Raw genomic sequence first — 21,521 nt, forward strand, 5'->3', positions numbered from 1 at the left:
TGAGGTTACAGACTCTTTTTCTTACTAATTTTAGTGAGTAGGAGTGACCCGAGTGACTGTTTTCCAGTGAGTCGAAAAAGATCCAATGAGCGTAATAATATATTATATGGATTAATATACAACTAAGTATTCGAATAAAAGTCACACAAAAATATTAAAAAAGAACAACAAAATGCTTCTCTGACGAAAGTAACATTGAAAACAATGTTTAGGTCATCGAGACTATCCCCATATAATGGCGCGTTAATCGTAAATCCCATATAAATAACCGTAGTCAAACATCTCTCCATAATGAATACATATTTATCGGAATTTGAACCTTACCAGTTTCCCTTAAGCTCTATAATCAAAACAAACCACGGATTGTCATAATCTTCTTTAGATTTAAACCTGTACGATATACGATGCACTTCAAGCCTGCGCATACAGTTTTGCACCTAACTATCGCTAGCCCGTACGTTACCTCTTCCTTCCAATCTGTACTCTATCACCAAGCAGTATGGTTGAGTTTCCAATGTGAAGTCTAGTATTATACGAGGTAGTGGCATTAACCCATCTAATGCTCGCAGATTGGCGGCTGCGCTTTGGCGTAATCTGATGCAAGTCGATTGTTCCATTATGCGCCATTGCCATCATTGCCAGTGCTATAGTGTATGACCTGATTATACTAGCTTCCTTGACATAATTATGCCGTAAATATAAATAGGTAGTGTAAATATAACTGTATTCCCGAAGCACATCCAGTAATAAAATGTAATCCGAGGTAGTCAAGTGATATTTTTTGACCGAGCAATGTAAAATGTAAGGTTAGCTAGGGATGCACTTTTAGTGCTAGTAAGTTCCATGATTATTCGACGATATCTATCGATGTTAAATACAAACAACAATGGAATTTGGCGGAAACCTAGATCTAGAAATTAAAGTTTTCAATTCGTACCTATATACTTACGAGAAGGATCTGCCTTGTAGTTAGAGTTTAACTAGCGAGTTAGCGACCCGCCCCGGCTTCGCATTGGTTACACAAAACCTTAACAAATTATACCTACTTACACCTCTTTCTCGCGAATCAGTCTTGTAGTGTGGAGTATGTTCCCCTCTCACTGTTCGTTACGTTACTATATAAGCATGTACCCAACTTAATTAGGCAGTCAATCAATCAATCAATCAAATCAAAATATACTTTATTCATGTAGGCCTAGCAACAAGCTCTTATGAATCGTAATTAATCTTAATCTAATTATCAGAGCAATTTATTGATGTTAATATTATTCCATAATAAAATTGGATTATTATACATGTCAAATTTAACACTAAGAATTTCACAAAAGGATCGTCAAACATAAAAAAAAAAATGTATAAAAAAATACTAGTCTAGAATTTCTAGAATAAAATCTAAATGTCAAAAAAAAGCATATAAGTAACAAACAAGTAGATAGTATTACATCGCAATATCCATTTCCTCATCAATAATCAAATATACCTAATAAATAAATAATCATTTCGAATAACAATTAATCCCACAAAAAATTGTATAAAAAAATACTAGTCTAGAATTTCTAGAATAAAATCTAAATGTCAAAAAAAAGCATATAAGTAACAAACAAGTAGATAGTATTACATCGCAATATCCATTTCCTCATCAATAATCAAATATACCTAATAAATAAATAATCATTTCGAATAACAATTAATCCCACGTTGTATTATCGTTCATGTAGTCCTGTGTGGTATAATAAGCTTTGGAAATAAGTCTTATAATAAACCTCGTACCAGCAATAACTTGTGTTTCGCTTACACATCTCCCACATCACATGGTGACCCTGCCAGTCGTGATTGTGGTGAGCGCGAGTGAATGCAATCAAGGACTTGGAAGGATTGGTAGGTGAAAATCGCATGAAAATCCATTTGTTTTATAAGGTGTTAGCGAAGTATATATGTTTGTATAGCAAGGTTTAAGGGTTGTCATAAAATTAAGTCCGCCACGAAATGGGTCAAACAGATCACTATGTTATGTCTTTCCTGTAGACATACACAAGAGTTAAGGGCTATAAAGGTTAATTTTCTTATTTAACCCTTATCCACGTGAAAAGGTCCTCCTTTTATTTACAGAACTATGATAAAATCATTACTTACATGCCCACAAACTGTTAACTATTGCCCACAGGAGAGAAAAAAGTACAGTTCGCGCGAACACACTAGTTTTCTCTCCTGTGGGCAATAGTTAAATAAGAATAGGCAAATCAGAAAATTAACCTTTATAGCCCTTGACTCTTGTGTATGTCTACAGGAAAGACATAACACAGTGATCTGTTTCACCCAAATATCCTAAACTTTAACATTTTTCATAGCCTAAAAAACTAATATTTTCTAGACCAGCCATTCTCAAAGCGTGTTCCGCGGAACCCTAGGGTCCGCAAAGCCTCTGTTGAGGTTCCGCGAAAATACTTGTAATAATAAGAAAAAAAACCAGGACATCTATAGGTATATCTGGTCCACAGTGGCGAACGAAAATTTTTAAATTGGGGTTCCGTCAAATATTTCGCTTTCCAAAAGGGTTCCGTCACCAAAAAGTTTGAGAACCGCTGTTCTAGACCAACCAGAAATTATTACGATTAATTTTTCCTCAATGAATTAATATAAACACATCACCTATCAGTCACTCACAAGGCGTTTACATCCATTATGTGCATGAATGATTATAACATATGGTATTACTATTATTGCCAACTACTATAAAATTAGACTTTATGCCGTAATGACAAGGGATTTCTTAGAACACAACATCTTTACATCCACAAGACAATAACTGCCAGTTTATCAGTAATTTCAATTTGAGTTTTATTACGTCTCAATAGAGTTTGAAATAGCTTGAGTTGATACTTGGTTTAAACGCTGTATTGAGTTGATAATGGGCGTGTAAGACAGGGATATATAAATAAACTGTTACCGAATGACATCGTGATTAATCTTTATTCTTATCACTGATTGGCTCATCGGGTCGTACACTTCCTTTCGATTGTTTACGGAACTTAGTGTTATTAGAATGATTAGTCAACTAATTTCTAGTCTGACTGTATCTCTTGGTATTACAATAAAGGGATTGTTCGCGTTGGAAAGTTTAACATAAGGCGCAAATCGAAAACTTACATGAGTATACACTTACATAAATATATATTTGTATGGAAATCGCATTTTTCTCATTTTTACCTTCCTGAAATTTCCGAGAAATTTGTAACTTTATTGAAACTTTCCGTGACTTGCACCTCTGTATTTACAAAAGCTAACTATAGTAACTATATATTGTACCTAACATCAAAATTATAATTAGGTACCCGTCACGTGTTGCTGTCCACGTTTGTTCACGCCCCCTCTTTTTCTCTTTGTGGCATTAGGAAACTTAAACTTCACTTTTTGGGCCTATAAACCGGGGGCTTCTATACAGGCCTTGCGTCGACCAACCTCCAGCCACTGAAACCGATGTTTCGTTTTTACTCCTCGACCAACGTAGTGATTTAATTCTCTTTGCCTCGACCTCTATAGCGCCCAAACTACCCTCCTCTTTGATTTTTATAATGAGTTCCAGGTGTCCATAGACTCTGATCACACTAACTTTCCCCAAACATGGCAGTAAGAATGCATGCTGTTTATCCCTGTAAGCTATCTTGGCATGAAAACTTAGCGTAGTCCGAATCTATGCTACTGTAACCGATCGGTGTCTCATTTTAAAACCAATTACCAAACTAAGGAAGGAGGTAGCTTTTAATATTTGTCCAAACCCCAGAACAGTGGAAAAGGCAGACAAGGAGAGCCGACCCCAGGTAATGGGATAAGGCTTGGGACAAGAAGAAGGTATCTCATTTTAAAGATCAGCATAAAGTCTGAAATGAAGTACTCACAGTTTCTGCTAGACAGCCAGACAGCTCGATTTCTTGCAACCAAACACGTCAGCCAAACTGTGATGCAAATGCATCGTAGCGTAGATCACAGTGTATTTGTAGGTACTAATGACGCGGGACAAATCTGTTTCTAATCAACCGCTAAAATTAGGCCAATGCCAGAAGTATTTGCAAACATTTCTCCTCGTCTATGAGACTGCACTGAAAAAAATATGATCTATCGAGCACACATGCTATTACAATATCAACTAATGTACGTTCGTTCGTACGTAACGTATAAACAGTAAACTTTACTGCTTAGTTCGATAGGCTCGTATTGAACTGTTTAAAGCATTAAACTTTAATGCAATTTCAATTGTTTTAAGCGATTATTTTTCTCAGTGTGAACGAGTAACTGGCATAATTTGAGCCTTAGAGCGTTTTCACATTGTCCGATCCGATATAGATATCGGATGTAGAATCCTACATCCGCGTAGTCGAGCCGCGGGGGCGCTGTCTTTAACGGCCACGCAGACAACCATTTATGCCTACACATAACAAATATTGTCGGTCCGACAGCTGACGGGGGCTTCGACATGGCTGAATTTATAGGCCTTTCCGATATCGGATGTCGGAAGGCGCCTGTGACAAAAACATCTGCAGAAGAATGCCATTGGCGTTAAGTCCGCCTTTTCTGCGTTGTCTGTCGTTGTTTAGTAATAATTATTAAATGTATTAATAAATACAGAGAAACACATATTTCTTACATTTTACTTCCTTCCGACATCCGATATCGAATGTGAAAACACGCTTACAGTTTTAATTTTAAATAAACGGTAAAATTAAGGACTAACCTTAAAATATAATATTCTATAATCTACAGTATCTAACTTTTCGGTGAAGGAAAACATCGTGAGGAAACCTGCATACATCCGCGAAGAAATTCAATGGTGTATGTGAAGTTGTGAAGTCCCCAGTCCGGATTGGGCCAGCGTGTGGGGACTATAGCCCAAACCCTCCCATGCTTAAGAGGAGGCCTGTGCCCAGCAGTGGGACGTATAATATAGGCTAAATTATATTATATTATGTATTATATAATCTACAGAATCGCTGAGAAACCTTGAGAAATACTGACACTGACACCATCTGCGTTTTGCCGCGTCAAAGCATTTTGCACTCAGGTTACGCTATTGAACAAGACCGTTACCGATGCAAATATTGCACTTGCACCTTATTTACACAATGTGTATTATTTTCATTATACAGTAACTCTATTTATTTCTAAATATTTATTTTTTTGGTTTTTAGGTATAGGGAAACTAAACTTACCGTTCACTCAACTTTAGGTGAGCAGAGTCACGGGGCAGAGTAGAGTAGGCAAATAAAGTAAACGAGGACTACTTACGATCAAATGCGTCTGCAAGATGACACAAAAACCTTCACTTCGCTCGGCCCAAAAAGTAAATTATTCGTACCCGGAACACGATTGTGAACCATTTGACCCGAAATAATCCTATAAGCCTTACAAACTGCGAATACCAGGCCAATAGGCATGCCTTCGTAATCTTCACAAGCTGGATGCATTATGCATACAAGGATGCATTCCACAACAGACAACAGGTGCATAACAGTAGCCTAACTTCATACATGTTCGAAACTCACAGCATTTATAGTTCGTTCATTAGAAAGAACTTGCAAGAAGATAAGCGATCTTGACATGTCTTTTAATTGAAAAACGCTATTTAAAAATCAAACAAAAACTATTACTTATGAAAACTAAAGAATATAAATGATAGTATTAGATTCATAATTGTTACATATTTGCCGTAACTTATTCTTAAAATGTGTTTTCCAATTAAATGACACATCAAGATTGTTTACCTTATTTCTAATGCTAAAAAAAACCGGGCAAGTGCGCGTCGGACTCGCGCACGAAGGGTTCCGTACCATAATGCAAAAAAAAAGAAAAAAAAAACGGTCACCCATCCAAGTACTGACCACTACCGACGTTGCTTAACTTTGGTCAAAAATCACGTTTGTTGTATGGGAGCCCCATTTAAATCTTTATTTTATTCTGTTTTTAGTATTTGTTGTTATAGCGGCAACAGAAATACATCATCTGTGAAAATTTCAACTGTCTAGCTATCACGGTTCGTGAGATACAGCCTGGTGACAGACGGACGGACGGACGGACGGACAGCGAAGTCTTAGTAATAGGGTCCCGTTTTACCCTTTGGGTACGGAACCCTAAAATAACGAACTATAAGAATGAGACATGAGAGAAAACACTGCTGGATAATGCATACTTATCTAAATGGTACCTTACGGCTCGATTCGAACTTTAAGATACGTCAATTAATAGATCTAGAAACGATATGGATTAGACGTGTCAGTGTCAAATGTGTACTGTGGTTTGGTGTTACCACACCAAATACCAATAATTATTGTCCTCGCAAATTTTTTATATATTTTTTTTAAAAAAGACGGTAGTCTATGTCATGTGATTGTTCTTTTCTTGTCTGGTTTTTACTTGTGTATTAATTTTCTATGTTTTCCTTGCTATATCAATAATAATGTTCATGTTTTTTTTTTTTTAATCAATGTAAATAATTTACTTGTGTGTCGTTGGCGTAATACGTGTCGCCATTCAATTTTAGATTAAGTCAGGTCCCCACAGAAAACCAGCGCCACGGTCTGCCGCGGCATCATGCTGAGTGGGGATCCTATTTTAGCGTCTTAATCTGTTTTATGTCTGCATACTTTTCTTTTTTTTACATGTACTATGTTGTGACGTTAAAATAAATGTATTACTTCTTCTTCTTCTTAAATGTGACGTTTCTTCAAACAAAAACGCCACTTTCCACACTGACACATCTAATCCATATGGTTTCTAGATCTATTAATTGACGTATCTCAAAGTTCGAATCGGGCAGATACCTAATAGAGAATTGTCTCGCAACTTACATTAAGTATATTAATTTATATGTGAAGAAACTTCGAAGCGAATAATAGGATGTGGATCTAATTTACCTATATATATTGACAAGATTATATTATAACATATAAACGTTACATGTTGGTTATTTATTCATAAACAATAATACAATTAAAAATACACTACATAATCTAAACATAAAACTAATTAAAAACTAAACTTAAATATAAATATAAGCAAAATAATATAGACAAAGAAAAAAGAATTAAACTAATTAACTAAAAGTACCTAAAAAGTAAAAAAGGAAGCGCTGGTGGCCTAGCGGTGAGAGCGTGCGACTTGCAATCTGGAGGTCGCGGGTTCAAACCCCGGCTCGTACCAATGAGTTTTTCTGAACTTATGTACGAAATATCATTTGATATTTACCAGTCGCTTTTCGGTGAAGGAAAACATCGTGAGGAAACCGAACTAATCCCAATAAGGCCTAGTTTACCCTCTGGGTTGGAAGGTCAGATGGCAGTCGCTTTCGTAAAAACTAGTGCCTACGTCAAATCATGGGATCAGTTGTCAAGCGGACCCCAGGCTCTCATGAGCCGTGGCGAAATGCCGGGATAACGCGAGGAAGAAGAAGAAGAAGAAGACCTAAAAAGTAAAAAAAAAACCTACAAATAAAAGATTGGCCCCGTTACATGTTAAATAAAATCTTCTAAAAAAGTTGACTTACTGCATTTAACTACGAGTGCAAGTACATTTGTGCTGTTACGGTAACACAAACGCTTACAGTTCGGCATTTGATCTAAATCATTGGGTTACGCTTCTAATGCACTTTTTAACTAAAGCGAACATACAAATATGGGCCTTACGACTTGGTAATACAGTTGTTGATATCCTAAACATAATGATGGTTGCATTTTACCTTTTGCTGACAAGTCAAATGTGTCGAATGATCTTTAGCGATTGGGTTACAAAATGAAGAAAAGCATAATGCATTTTCACTTTGATCTGGTTGTGTCCGTCCGTTAAGTTACATTAAATTAAGCCAGTTTTATTTTGTTGTCGAATTTCGTTTTTTTGTCGGATACGACAGACATTTCACCGTATCATTGAACTAGTGATCCGATTTTAATTACGTAGTAAAAATATTGAGAAAACAATTGATTTGTTTTTATTGTTTATAAGAATTATAAGTACATATATCGTATCGTACTGAATGAAATGAATTTCCCTATACGCTATTTTGGAAGTAAGACTGCTGCGCCGTGACCCGCGCCGCAGGTCGCCCGTTAGCAAACTCGTATAACTGCGCGATCAACGTTTCCACCAGGGATGTTACGAATATTCGCAACCGCATCCGCAACCGCGGAACTTCCGCGTTATTTTCTAAATCTGCATCCAGATCCGCATCCGCATAAAATCGTTGCGTAGGTTAATGCGGATGCGGATGTCGAACGTCTTAAGGAGGACACTGACGAGCCTTCCAACAGTCTAAATAGCGTGGTTGCAATCCAAAGTCGGTCCGTGAATGACAAAAACGTATTATACGTTTAATATTAGGATGCCGTCCATTTGGATGATTCCATTGTAACGGCATACATTTGGAAGGCTCGTCAGTGGCCTGCTTTAGCGGCGGCTTAAATCCAGAAAAGTCGGCCAAATTACTGTTTATTAAATATAAACGCACCCTATATTCTTGCCCATATACTAAACGATTCGTTTTATTTAAATAAAAAATACTAAAATGTAAATTTAGGCCTTTTTAAGTACCTCATCATGACATCCGCATCCGCGGATGTGAGCCATAATATCCGCATCCGCGGATGTCAAAAAATCTGCATCCGCAACATCCCTGGTTTCCACGTATAATATGCGCTAAATGTCTAATTGTAACGTCGCTCGCATTCAGGTCAGATTGGCGAACATTTCTAAGCGTGAGTACTTAAAGTAGAGGTTTTAGTTAGTTTATCTTTGTAAAAAGCAGTGATGGCCGAGTGGATATGACGTCTGACTTTCAATCTGGAGGTCGCGGGTTCAAATCCTGGCTCGTACCAATGAGTTTTTCGGAACTTATGTACGAAATATCATTTGATATTTACCACTAGCTTTTCGGTGAAGGAAAACATCGTGAGGAAACCTGCATACATCTGCGAAGAAATTCAAAGGTGTATGTGAAGTCCCCAATCCGCATTGGGCTAGCGTGGGGACTATAGCCCAAGCCCTCTCGCGCATGAGAGGAGGCCTGTGCTCAGCAGTGGGACGTATATAGGCTGAAATGATGATGATGATGATGATCTTTGTAATTACGAATTAGCGATAATGAAGCGAGAAGCGGTCTGCATAGCAATGTTATTGGACTGCATTTTCTAAATTTTCTTCCATACAGAAGAAAAGTGGGCTTAAATAAAAGTCACGCGCGAATCGGATGCAGTGTGCTAAGCGCCTAACCTAGCCGTCGCCATACAATCTAACCAAATTACCCACATACCTCGTTATTTTTAGCATTAGAAAAAAGGTAAACAATCTTGATGTGTCTTTTAATTGAAAAACACATTTTAAAAATCATCATCATCATCATCTCAGCCATAAGACGTCCACTGCTGAACATAGGCCTCCCCCTTGGACCTCCATTCGTACCGGTTGGAAGCCACCCGCATCCAGCGTCTTCCGGCGGCTTTAACAAGGTCGTCCGTCCATCTTGTGGGTGGACGTCCTACGCTGCGTTTGCTAGTCCGTGGTCTCCACTCGAGCACTTTTCGACCCCATCGGCCATCTTCTCTGCGCGCAATGTGGCCTACCCATTGCCACTTCAGCTTGCTAATCCGGTGAGCTATATCGGTGACTTTAGTTCGTCTACGGATCTCCTCATTTCTGATTCGATCACGCAGAGAAACTCCGAGCATAGCCCTCTCCATAGCTCGTTGAGCGACTTTGAATTTTGAGATGAGGCCAATAGTGAAAGACCACGTTTCGGAGCCGTAAGTCATCGCTGGTAACACACATTGATTAAAGACTTTCGTCTTGAGGAACTGAGGTATGTCGGACGAAAAGACATTACGTAGTTTCCCGAACGCTGCCCAACCGAGTTGGATTCGGCGGTTGACCTCCTTCTCGAAGTTGGACCTACCTAATTGGACTACTTGTCCTAGGTAGATGTACGAGTCAACAACTTCGAGTACCGAGTTCCCAACAGAAACTGGGATGGGCACAACATTGGCATTTGACATAAGTTTCGTCTTGTCCATGTTCATATTCAAGCCCACCCGTTGTGAAACTCGGTTGAGGTCATCGAGCATCATGCTTAGTTCCTCCATCGACTTTGCCATGACTACGATATCGTCGGCAAACCGAAGGTAAGTGATGTATTCGCCGTTGATGTTGATGCCAAGTCCTTGCCATTCCAGGAGCTTGAAGGTGTCTTCCATTACGGCAGTAAACAGTTTCGGAGAGATAACGTCCCTCCCTGCCTTACGCCTCTTTGCAATGGAATCGCCTTCGTGCTCTGCTCCTGTACTCGGACCGACATGGTGGCGTTACTATACAAATACTTCAACACTTCGATGTACCGATAGTCAATATGGCATCGCTGAAGAGACTCAAGCACCGCCCATGTTTCCACCGAATCGAAGGCTTTCTCATAGTCCACAAACGCTAAGCATAATGGTAAGTTATACTCTTCGGTCTTCTGTATAACTTGCCGCAGCGTATGGATGTGGTCTATGGTACTATAGCCTTTTCGAAACCCGGCTTGTTCGGGAGGCTGGAAGTCATCAAGTCTGTGTTCGAGACGGTTCGTGATGACCCTTGAAAACAGCTTATAGACATGGCTCAGAAGCGTGATGGGTCTGTAGTTCTTCAATAGGCTGTTATCACCTTTTTTGAAAAACAGCACCACCTCGCCTCTATTCCATGTTTCAGGCGTTTTGCCCTCGTACAAGACTAAAAATTTATTTTAAAAATAAGTAACGGCAAATATGTAACAATTATGAATCTAATACGATCATTTATATTCTTCTGCTTTCATAAGTAATAGTTTTTGGTTTTTAAAAAGCGTTTTTAATTAAAAGACATGTCAAGTTCGCTTACCTTCTTGCAAGTTCTTTCTAATGCTAAAAAAACGAACTATATATACTGTACCAGTAGAAGTTTAACATACAAAACTTCTATTCGATCTATTTCCATTGTGTACTTACATTTCTTTAACAACTTTTACGTAAATGTTTATACCAAGTTTTGTGTAGTTTAATTTAAGCATGTGTGCGTAACTTGGATTGTATGTGAGGGACTTTTTGGCGGCGCGGCGCGGCGGAGTCGCGTTGCTCTTAAGCAAGGGTGATAAGTAAAAGCAATAACAGAATTCTTTTCATCTTATGACTTTGACTAGTGTCAAATAGAAGTCAGACACCACGCAAATTGAGCCTGAGAAAAATGTAGAACTAATAGATGCTCTATTTATTTTGATCGGTGCATCATCTGCTAAAATGAAGATAATATTTATCTATATGCATACTGTCTTTAAAGAAGAAGAAGAAATACATTTATTTTAACGCCACAACATAGGTACCTAGTACATGAATAAAAAGAAAAGCATGCAGACATAAAAGACATTTGGACGCTAAAATAGGATCCCCACTCAGCATAATGACGCGGCAAACCGTGGCGCTGGTTTCCAGTGGGGACCTGTCCTAATGCCGTATTCGAACTTCAAGATATTCACAAGAGACGACACGTACTAGATCCATTCTAGATACGTCATATTTTAGATATCAACTAGTTCTCTTTTGTGTCAATGTCACTTTTACGTTAGATAGAGTAAGATATCTATTAGATGTGAATTGGATCTCTAAGTCATATCCTGTGGAAATCGTTCAAGAGTATCTCCAGAATCGCGCAAATGTCAAATTTGACAGGTTAGATCTTAAACATATCGCTATAGTGTCTTGGTGATGTCTAAAAGATATCTAATAGATGTCTATTTCAAAATCCGAATCGGGCCCTTAATCTAAAGTTGATGGCGACACGTACGCCAATGACACACAAATAAATTATACGGTAATCGTTGGCTTAGTGTTTCCCACTTGAGTCAATGATACTGTACCAATATACAACTTATTGGTGTCTTTAAATTGATTAAATTTATCTTTATTATAATGCTTGTTTTGTACTGCCACTGTCATAGTCGAGTGTCATTTGTTTTATCATAAGTATACATATAGTGAAAAGCAATTGTGTCTCTACAATCCTTACGATGTTTTAATTTAATAACATTCAAACACCAACACTGACCATATAGTATGTGTAGTATGGGACTATTAGGACTAAATCTAGTTTAAATATTAATGTTAACGTACAACAATGTGTGTCATAGGGCCCGATTCGGATTTTGACATAGACATCTATTAGATATCTTTTAGACATCACCAAGATACGATAACGATATGTTTAAGATCTAAACTGTATTTGACATTTGCGCGATTCTGGAGATACTCTTGAACGATTTCCACAGGATATATGAATTAGAGATCCAATTCACATCTAATAGATATCTTACCCTATCTAACGTAAAAGTGACATTGGTTGCCCGAATTGTGCTGCAAAAGAGAACTAACTAGTTGATATCTAAACTATAACGTCTCAAGAATGGATCTAATACGTGTCGTCTCTTGTGAATATCTTGAAGTTCGAATACGGCAGATACCTACTCGTGAACGGGGGGTGCTGTTTGTGGAAACATGTCTGTTTAAGCTAACACGAGCTATTATACATAGAGTTAGACCAAGAAAAGCCTGCAGCGATTTTGATAGCCCACGCAGTGCAAGCGTTATTTACACGTCAAAATTTTATGAAAATTTTACATTTCAAATAAGAAATAACACACCACTGCGTGGGCTATCAAAATCACTGCAGATTTTTCTCGGTCTGACTCTAGTAACTTTATTTTTGAGTTTAATTACAGTGAGATGCCTCATTCTGCTCTCGTATGTTTCTTTTCTCAGATTAATGTGTTAATTATACAGGATTTTGACTCTTGGAGACCCTATACATCTCCAAGGATATTTGAAGTTTTGAATATTACAGGATCTACCTAGTATATAATAGGTACTTTTAAATATACTTATTCCCATAGACCTAGCCAAGATGACAATCGTACATCGAAAATCTCCAAAGGAAAAGAAATAATGTATCAATCAATCAATTTATTTAATTCAGACCATGTCCATAGTGTTAGTTTACATTCCCTTAATATTATGTTAATTACTTAAACCTATACAAAATTATAACAAAACTAATAAATTATAACAACTTATATACTAAGCCTCTGGAGCCCATATGTAGATCGTCCCAGTGTTTCCAGAAGGCGCAAGCAGGTGACTCTACCACTAGGCGCAAGAGGCTGTTATCGAGATTACGTATGCTACGAAAAGTCATTACTCTCATATACAATGTTTAAGGTGCGATTGGCTTTTTTATCAACCATTACCATTTAGGCTAGGCCCCCTGAAATCGTCTAGTTAATTATTTATAATTTTAACGAAGCCATAAATTCAAGGTAAGTTATAAAAAAGCACTAATGTGACCTTGCACATTGAAAATCGCAAACATAAACCTGAATCTATTCTTCCAGTCGACCCAGAGAAAGATCAGACGAACTTCGTGTGCGCACGATCATAAAACATGAAGTAGTGCATAAACTGCAAGGCCGCCAGTTATTGCATATGTAATGTATGAAAACATTTTAGTCTGTGACGAGCGCAGTCAAATTATGATTTTAATTGTCTAAATAATCTTATGCGGGATGCTTTGAAATGTTTGAGAAGTAAATCAAGGTTAGTTGTTAGTGATACCTACAGGTAATTAATTATTTAAAGCAGTTGTCGGCAACAAGCGGCCCGCGAACCTCTCACTTGCGGCCCGCGAGCCTCCCTGGCTATTTTGTATGTAATATTGACAACCGACAAATATCTGATAAGGTCATCAATATTAACAAAGTGCGGCCCGCGTCAACTTCGTTAACTACTATGTGACCCTTGGCTGCTAAAAGGTTGCCACTTGCCGACCGCTGACTTAAAGTATACGCATTTCTTAAATATTGTTAAGTTTAATTAGACATGATTATATAGTACGTATTATGTATGGGATTATTAACACAAGACTACTGTTCCACAACTTTCATCATCTTTTCATTAAAAATTTAAATTTAAATGAATTAATAACTAGCTTAAATCTAAAATAAGCCCTTGAGATATCTTGATTGGATTTAATTTGTTGTTATATAGTTATAGTATAGTTATATAGTTTCGTCAATCGTAGGTACCTGTCTTTTTAAGCGGAATGCATGTGACTTTTAAGTTTCAATGGGAGTTTTCCATAAATTATTATCATAATACGGCTAGGCTCCCAGTTGACAAATCCGAGCACGTTTAGGTATTTTTGCACTTCGTCTCACCAGCGATACTGTACCTAGGTCGCCCAGTAGGAGAAGTAGCCCTACCTAGTACCTACTTAATGCCTGGCTTGGAATGTTGGCATGTTTCTGCCTTCTTTAAATTCATCGTTCGTCGATCAACTCGGAAAATAACGTATTAAAATATTTAACAAACTGCTGTAATGACAGCCAGGTGCATTTTGCACGTCAGAAACTATTACCATGTTTGATATTTTATGAAAATTGGTACCTATTAAATCGGAATAATTTACGATTTGTGCTGATGTCATAGTTGTCATTAAATGGCAATTAACTAGATATTATTGATGTAAATATTGACAATAAAAACGTGTTGATTGATCCATAAAATCAAGACAATGGTAAAGGATGACTCACGCTGGGACGGTCCGTGTCCGGGACGAGGCGTCCGATACGTCGTTGGCGGATGCGGAGCTTATGACGGATGATCGATGATTATTATGATGGTTTCTATAGAACGGCGGCGGGACGCGACGGCCCGGACCGGACATGGATCGTTCTAATTGCAGTCATTAAGAAAACTGCTAAGTTACGAGTCAAAATCAGCAATTTTTTTTACAAGTGGGTTATACATGGCATACACCTTCATGAGGCCCAATTTTAATCCAGCAATCAATTAAAGCGATGGTGGCCGAGTGAATATGACGTCCGACTTTCAATCCGGAAGTCGCGGGTTCAAATCCTGGCTAGTACCAATGAGTTTTTCGGACCTTATGTAAGAAATATCATTTGATGTTTATTTACGGGTTACCACTAGCTAAACATCGTGAGGAAACCTGCATACATTTACGAAGAAATTCAAAGGTGTATGTGAAGTCCCCAATCCGCATTGGGGACTATTGCCCAAACCCTCTCATGCTTGAGAGGAGGCCTGTGCCCAGTAGTGGGACGTATATAGGCTGAAATTATTATTATAATCAATAAAAGCTTATAAAATTTCAACCGCCAGTCTACCTTGGTGTCACCCGATCTCTCTAACCTCTGAAAGGTAACATTGTACGCACTGACATCTTAAACGGTCGCTGTAGGCAGCTCGTGACCACATTAGGCGTCGTTAGGGTTCAAGGGGTCAGCATACCAGGCAGCCTAGGTTGCCTGGGGGAACTTGAGGTCCGTTGGATCACGATTGTGGGGTTTGAGGTCGCGTATCTATTTATAGGCAAAATAAATAAATATTTTACAGTACATCTGGTGTTCCATTACGACACCCTGTGCTATAATAAGGACATAACGTAATTACGTCGAAAATTTAAAGGGCAATAATATGTACTGTAAAACGTGTACGATAGGTACACGTGCGAATAGGTCATTCGCAACTCGTGTCGATTTAAAACAATCCTTTCGGTCGTATTTTAAAATTCGCCACTCGTTGCGAATTTCCTTTTTTCGCACTTGTATCGTAATAACTATTATTTAAGATTTTAGTAATTATAGGTACCTATGAAGATTAAACTATGACTATTATTCTGCCCTGCTATGCCAAATAGCGCTATCTCAGAAGAAGATACATTTCTAACTTATACTTTAGTTTCTATTACTTATAATTCCATTTTCACAATCATTTGTTTTTGAGATAGCGCTATTCGGCTAGGGCCACTTGCACCATCCCACTAACCCGGGGTTAAGCGGTTTAACCGTCAACCAAGTGTCAAATTGTACTGGTAACCATGGTGACTCCAGGTTTAACCGGTTATCCCCGGGTTAGTGGGATGGTGCAAGTGGCGCTTAGGAGGGCAATATTATAAGTTTAATGACTACATTTTACCCTGTTTCGATACCTCAACTAAAACAGCATACATGGTGTCTGACCATGGGGCTTTAAATCCAGGGCTTGATTTTACTCGCTAAACTGAACTACTTTTACTATGGGACCAACCCTAAAATCGGGCAAAAATTTTTGGCTTTTCCATAGAAAACTACGACATCTGATCAGCCTAAATGTATGAAAAAGTAATTTTTTTTTTTGGGATTTCGGGGTTGGTGCCATAATAAAAGTAGATCAGTTTAGTGAGTAGAATCGAGCCCTGGATTTAAAGCTCCATGGTCAGACACACCCTGTATACCTAGAATAGTCTGTAGGTTGGACCGGGAATGACGCGCGACAACACAGCAAGCAATACTCGCGTCGTAACGAATTACCTTGACAGTGACGGGCGTTTGCACACGCGTGGCCATGAAACAGGCGAGTGCTGAAAATATTCAGCACTTTATTGTACAACCAGTCCTTGTACACACTTAAGACATTGTACCTACAGTAGTTAGTCATTCAGTTTTCATTACAATGTACAATCTTTTCATAGATAACGTCACATATGATATTAAAAAAAAAACAATCAATACCTTAAGTATACAGGTTGGCCAAAAAATAAGTGCATTCGCTTTGCCAGGGAGGTTTTGGAATTATATATGTCCATTTTCTATGGGAGGGTAATTTTTTTTTTGCGATTTAGGGATGTTCCCATAGTAAAAGTTGCTCAGTATAATCCCAAAATCTCTCTGGCTACGGGAATGGACTTATTTTTTGGACATCGTGTATATGTACATTAAAACACATTAAAAACCGTGTTTTACAAGGAGAGTCCAAGTTTTTAATGTTCGATTCGATGACATGACTCAGCCCATATTTAGGTGTAGGTACCTATTTATTTCCTTTGTCAGATTTGAATAAGTGCATTTTTATGAATCGCTCCCATTTGTCCCCGGCTAATGACATAGCCGGGGTATAGGTGATGACATTATATACCCAGTTACCCACTGATAAATATTACGAGTACCTATAACGTAATATTATGACTTGTAATGTCAATGTGCTCTCTAAAATATGTTCATTTTACGCCGCCTAAAATAAACACGACCTCACCCAGTGCACCATAATAATAAAATTAACGCCAAACTGCAAACCGCTGGTTTCGTGGCCACACGACAATGAGGTCACCCGTCCGTGCTGGTCGTCTATAATTATTGACAGCTTTCTTGAATGGCGCACCGAATTTAATGTCGCACAATATTTTATTATGGGATGTTATGTTTACGTGCATGAAGGTGGTTTTAGTAATCCCGTTAAAATGTGTTATAATATTTGGAACACAAGGTAATCTATTAACCTAGGAATATTTTAGTATTGATTGGTACCTACATAATAAATATTAACAGGCCTATTCGGATTTCGAGATAATCACAAGATCTTGAGACGATTTAGAGATCAACTAGATCTACATTAGATATCGACTAGATGTGACTTGGATATCTAAGTCATGACTTGACGAAATCGTTCAAGAGGACCTCCACAATCGCGGAAACATCAAATTTGACATATCTATCTTACAAATACCTTAAAATTATCCGTATCGTAACTTGTTGAAGTCTAGTAGAAATCTAATTCATTTTCCGAATCGAGCCGTCAGTCTAAAAATATACATACATATATTAGGTACATTAGTCTTATATCGACCGGCATATGAACCGTGATCATGTATTGTTTTCGAGGTCCCGATATTCGTAAGACTTTTAAATATCTTCAATGTATGTAGAGGTCTTGTCTCTATTCATAATTATGACTTAACTTTAAGTATAAGTATAAATTTAACTTTCCTTGTTTCAGCCAGAACATTGCACAGCAAAATATGACCTGAGCGTAGCAGAGGCGGTGCGTGACGCACGTCGCGCCGCCACCTTCAGCGCGGAGAACCATCACAAGTTCCTGCTGGGACACATGGTTGTATTCCGAATGCATCTAAACAAGGTAACTCAACCTGTCATACCGTAGTAAGTAGAGCCACCTTATTTTCACCACGCAGATGGTTGGCAGTCCTGTCAACTGTGAGATTCTCCAGAAACATCCTGCCTGCCCTATGCCAATCTAGTGCTTACTGTCTAGGGCGTATTCGTTTTGTAATAATACTTACCTACGGCCGGATTCGAACTTTTAGATTCGTCAAAAAATACGACATGGATCCAGATATATAAGTATCTTTAGCAAATTTATGACGTATCTTTAAGTTCGAATCAGGCCGTTAGGGCTAGAGTTACACCAAGAAAAGTCTGCAGCGATTTTGATAGCCCACGCAGTGCAAGTGTTATTTTAAACGTCAAACATCTATGAAACTATGACGTATAAATAACACTTGCACTGCATGGGCTATCAAAATGGCTGTAGACTATTTTGGGGCAACTCTATTTATAAATTCCAAACTTTATAATTCTTTACAATTCGACGAATGCCAGTACAAAGCGTTCAATTAGTACCTAATGTTAGACTAATTTATTCATTGACTCTATGCCAAACTTCTTCGAGTAACATGTAGATGTACGTACATGACAGCAGCATTTTATATAATTTATTATGACGTAATGCTACAATTATTTGTCATTTGTTTTGTTTCAGAGTGACGATTATATCAAGAAATGTGACAAGATGTTTTTAGACTGCGGATTGGCATGTGAGGTGAGGTGAAACTTTTTCATTTTAATTTTTGACTTTATCGGTATTGAGAAATTAATGTCACTATATAAAATTTTCATTGTGCCGTAAGATGTGTTGTTTTATCATAGCCTAATTAGCACCTAGGTATAAGTAGTTAAACGTTCTGCCCGATTCGAACTTTACGAAACGTCAATTAATAGATCTAGAAACGATATGGATTAGATGTGTCAGTGTCCAAAGTAACGTTTTTGTTTGAAGAACCTCATCTTAAAGTTTGAATCAGCCCGTTGGCAAATTATTAATTTATCCAAAAAAGTTGCTTGTGTCATGATCAACTCTTCAATATTGCTTACTCTTACAGCATAACATCTGAAAAAAACATTGACTGTATACTTCCTTACATTAGCTTAGGTACCAAAATTTGAAAAATGGCTACGTGCAACCGTTGAAACCACGCAGGGTTGGGTAGCTTAAGAAATCTAAAGAGTACAAAATCCTTGGCAATTTAATGCTTACTTTACCCTTCATCGTTCCAGACGATGCCACGTATGAAGCGCTGGCGCAGCCTGGCCCAGCAAGAGATCAACCGCGTCCGCGACGACATCCTTCACTCGCGCCACGCGTACAAGGACCTAGTTGCGCACGCGACGCGGAAACTCAATCACGTGCGCAAGCACACGCGCGCCAGGGCCGACAAAGCTGTTGAGGAGCTGGAAAAGTGTATTAAATCGTAATGTGTTTCTTATGAAGGACAAATATGTCATCAAAATGAGAATACAGGGCCTTCATATAGTTGTCCCGTTCTCGCGAATGTTCTCTTTCTCTGTTTACTATGGGGAAACCTATACAACTCTCTCGTTCTCGAGAACGGCACAACTGTAGGTCTTCATAATTATTAATGAGAGGACCTAGAAAAGTATTAAATCGTAATATGTCGTTTCCAAATAATATCTGAAGGAAGCTTTCAAATTTTCTGGTGTCTGTGTCTATGCACGATTGCAATTCGCAATAAGACAAGCCTATCTATCTTTTTGTTTCTTCTCTAGCCATGTACCTATTCAAAGCAGTTTGTAGTCCATACTGACGCCAGGAAATCTGGTATAGGTGTCATATTAACCCAAGTCGCAGATAGAAAAGGAAATAAACAATTGGCACGATAGTTCCTCTTGAGCGTTTGTCGCGATACGTATCTTGATATTTTTAAAACGACTTTTCTTGTAAGTACATGTATTTCTCAAACATTACGAACCCAGTAAAAAATCTGTGCACCTTTTTCAAAATCAGGGATCAAAATGTGCATAGATTTTTATCGACAAAGATCAATTCGAATTACATATTTAGCATCATGTTATTTATCCGGCTAGCACATTGCCCCCGCAAGGTCCGAGCCATATTTTATGCCATCAAAATATAGCCCTCGAATTTGATTTTATATTGACTGATTGTCACTTGTCATAAATAAGGCACATAGTTGAAAATGGATATTTAATTATGGGTAAGTAGACTATACTTTTCTGTTTAATTCATTCTAAAGTGCCATTAGTTTTGAGCAGTAAAAAGCTCATTTCTATTAATTTATCATCTAAGTACGGTTTATAGTCGCGTATTTTATTATTAATCGCGTGTCAAGAAAATGTGCGGCAAATTCTCACTTAATATAGGTAGGGTGTTAAAGTTTTATCAATAGCGATAAATGATAAAAACGCGACCATAATAACCGGACAGGATTTTTTTTAAATGAGGTCCATGCTTTTTTGACTTGAGAATGAAAATACTTGAAAAATTACTTGAAATTTTCATTCTCGATTCATACCAAAGCATAACATATTGGTCTCATCCTAGGATAAAAAAAGAGTCTTAACTTATTTAAAACTAAATTAGATGTTAAGAAGCTTTTTGTTTTTACAAAATGTAATTCCGTTTTGTAATGCAATGACGTTGCAGATTAATAAAATTACCAAATATGGTTTGTCTTTATGATTAAGATAAATTAAAAATTGGTAACATGTTAAGTTAATTGATTCCAAAACTTCCAAAATCTATAGCAACAAAATTATTTTTTGATTCGTCATACGGATATCTTAGGTATTGTTGTTTTATTTGATATTTTTATAATGTACATACATAATTATGTTATTTTATGACTAAAAGCTTATGTCGTAGGTAGAATGACATTTCACATGCCAAGTATGATAAGTGTAATTTTGCTTTTCTAGTTTAGTGAAATGTTACCTAATTTAACTTACTTTAGAAAACGTACTTAGGAGCACTGTGATAGCTGAAGAACAGATTATATTCGGAAAAATCTTAAAATTATATATCATGTTAGTAGTAAGTATCAAGTATTTACTATTTACTTAGATATCAATTATTTTAATGATTTAAAACTCAGAAAATTTGAGAAGAGTATGTTTTTCCTAATTCTTTTGGTACTTATTTTCGGTTGGCTCTCTACTCGAAGTAAAAAAAAAACCTTGTTAAATGTTTTCGTTGTTTAGAGTCAGAGATTTTTCCGAACATAATTATTTTTATTTAATACCACTTAAGTTCAAGTACCTACTAGTACAATTTGTTGTTTTATTAATAATACATTTTATATTTACGTCATTATTGTTTAATATTTTATTGTAATGTAAAATATTTTGTAATAAAAAATATAACAACAATTTTACGTGAAATCATTTCATCCGTTGGCATGAATACTTATAATAACTAAAATAGGTACCTTTAGTAAAGCGGGCATTACATTATACAATTTGCAGAGCGCTAATTAAGTGTTGCTCGGCGAGATAAAAAAGAGCTTGTTCATTACACTACACTAGCTAGCGA

At 37.4% G+C, this 21,521-nt stretch overlaps 2 protein-coding genes across 2 annotated transcripts in view; one reads left to right on the plus strand and one right to left on the minus strand.

Annotated features, from left to right (window-relative positions):
* Window positions 1–19,448, plus strand: part of LOC134674144 (uncharacterized) — a 34,791-nt gene extending 15,343 nt beyond the window's left edge. Inside the window, exons 3-5 of the mRNA XM_063532202.1 lie at window positions 17,871–18,011; window positions 18,654–18,713; window positions 19,229–19,448. Of these exons, the coding sequence (XP_063388272.1) occupies window positions 17,871–18,011; window positions 18,654–18,713; window positions 19,229–19,426 (399 nt within the window). The 3' untranslated portion in view covers window positions 19,427–19,448. The remainder of the gene's footprint in view (window positions 1–17,870; window positions 18,012–18,653; window positions 18,714–19,228) is intronic.
* The window catches only part of LOC134674253 (scavenger receptor class B member 1-like), a 254,420-nt gene that overhangs the window by 65,939 nt on the left and 166,960 nt on the right, over window positions 1–21,521 (minus strand). The window lies entirely within an intron of this gene.

This window comes from Cydia fagiglandana, chromosome 2 (genome assembly GCF_963556715.1).
Source record: "Cydia fagiglandana chromosome 2, ilCydFagi1.1, whole genome shotgun sequence".
Taxonomy (NCBI): Eukaryota; Metazoa; Arthropoda; class Insecta; order Lepidoptera; family Tortricidae; genus Cydia; species Cydia fagiglandana.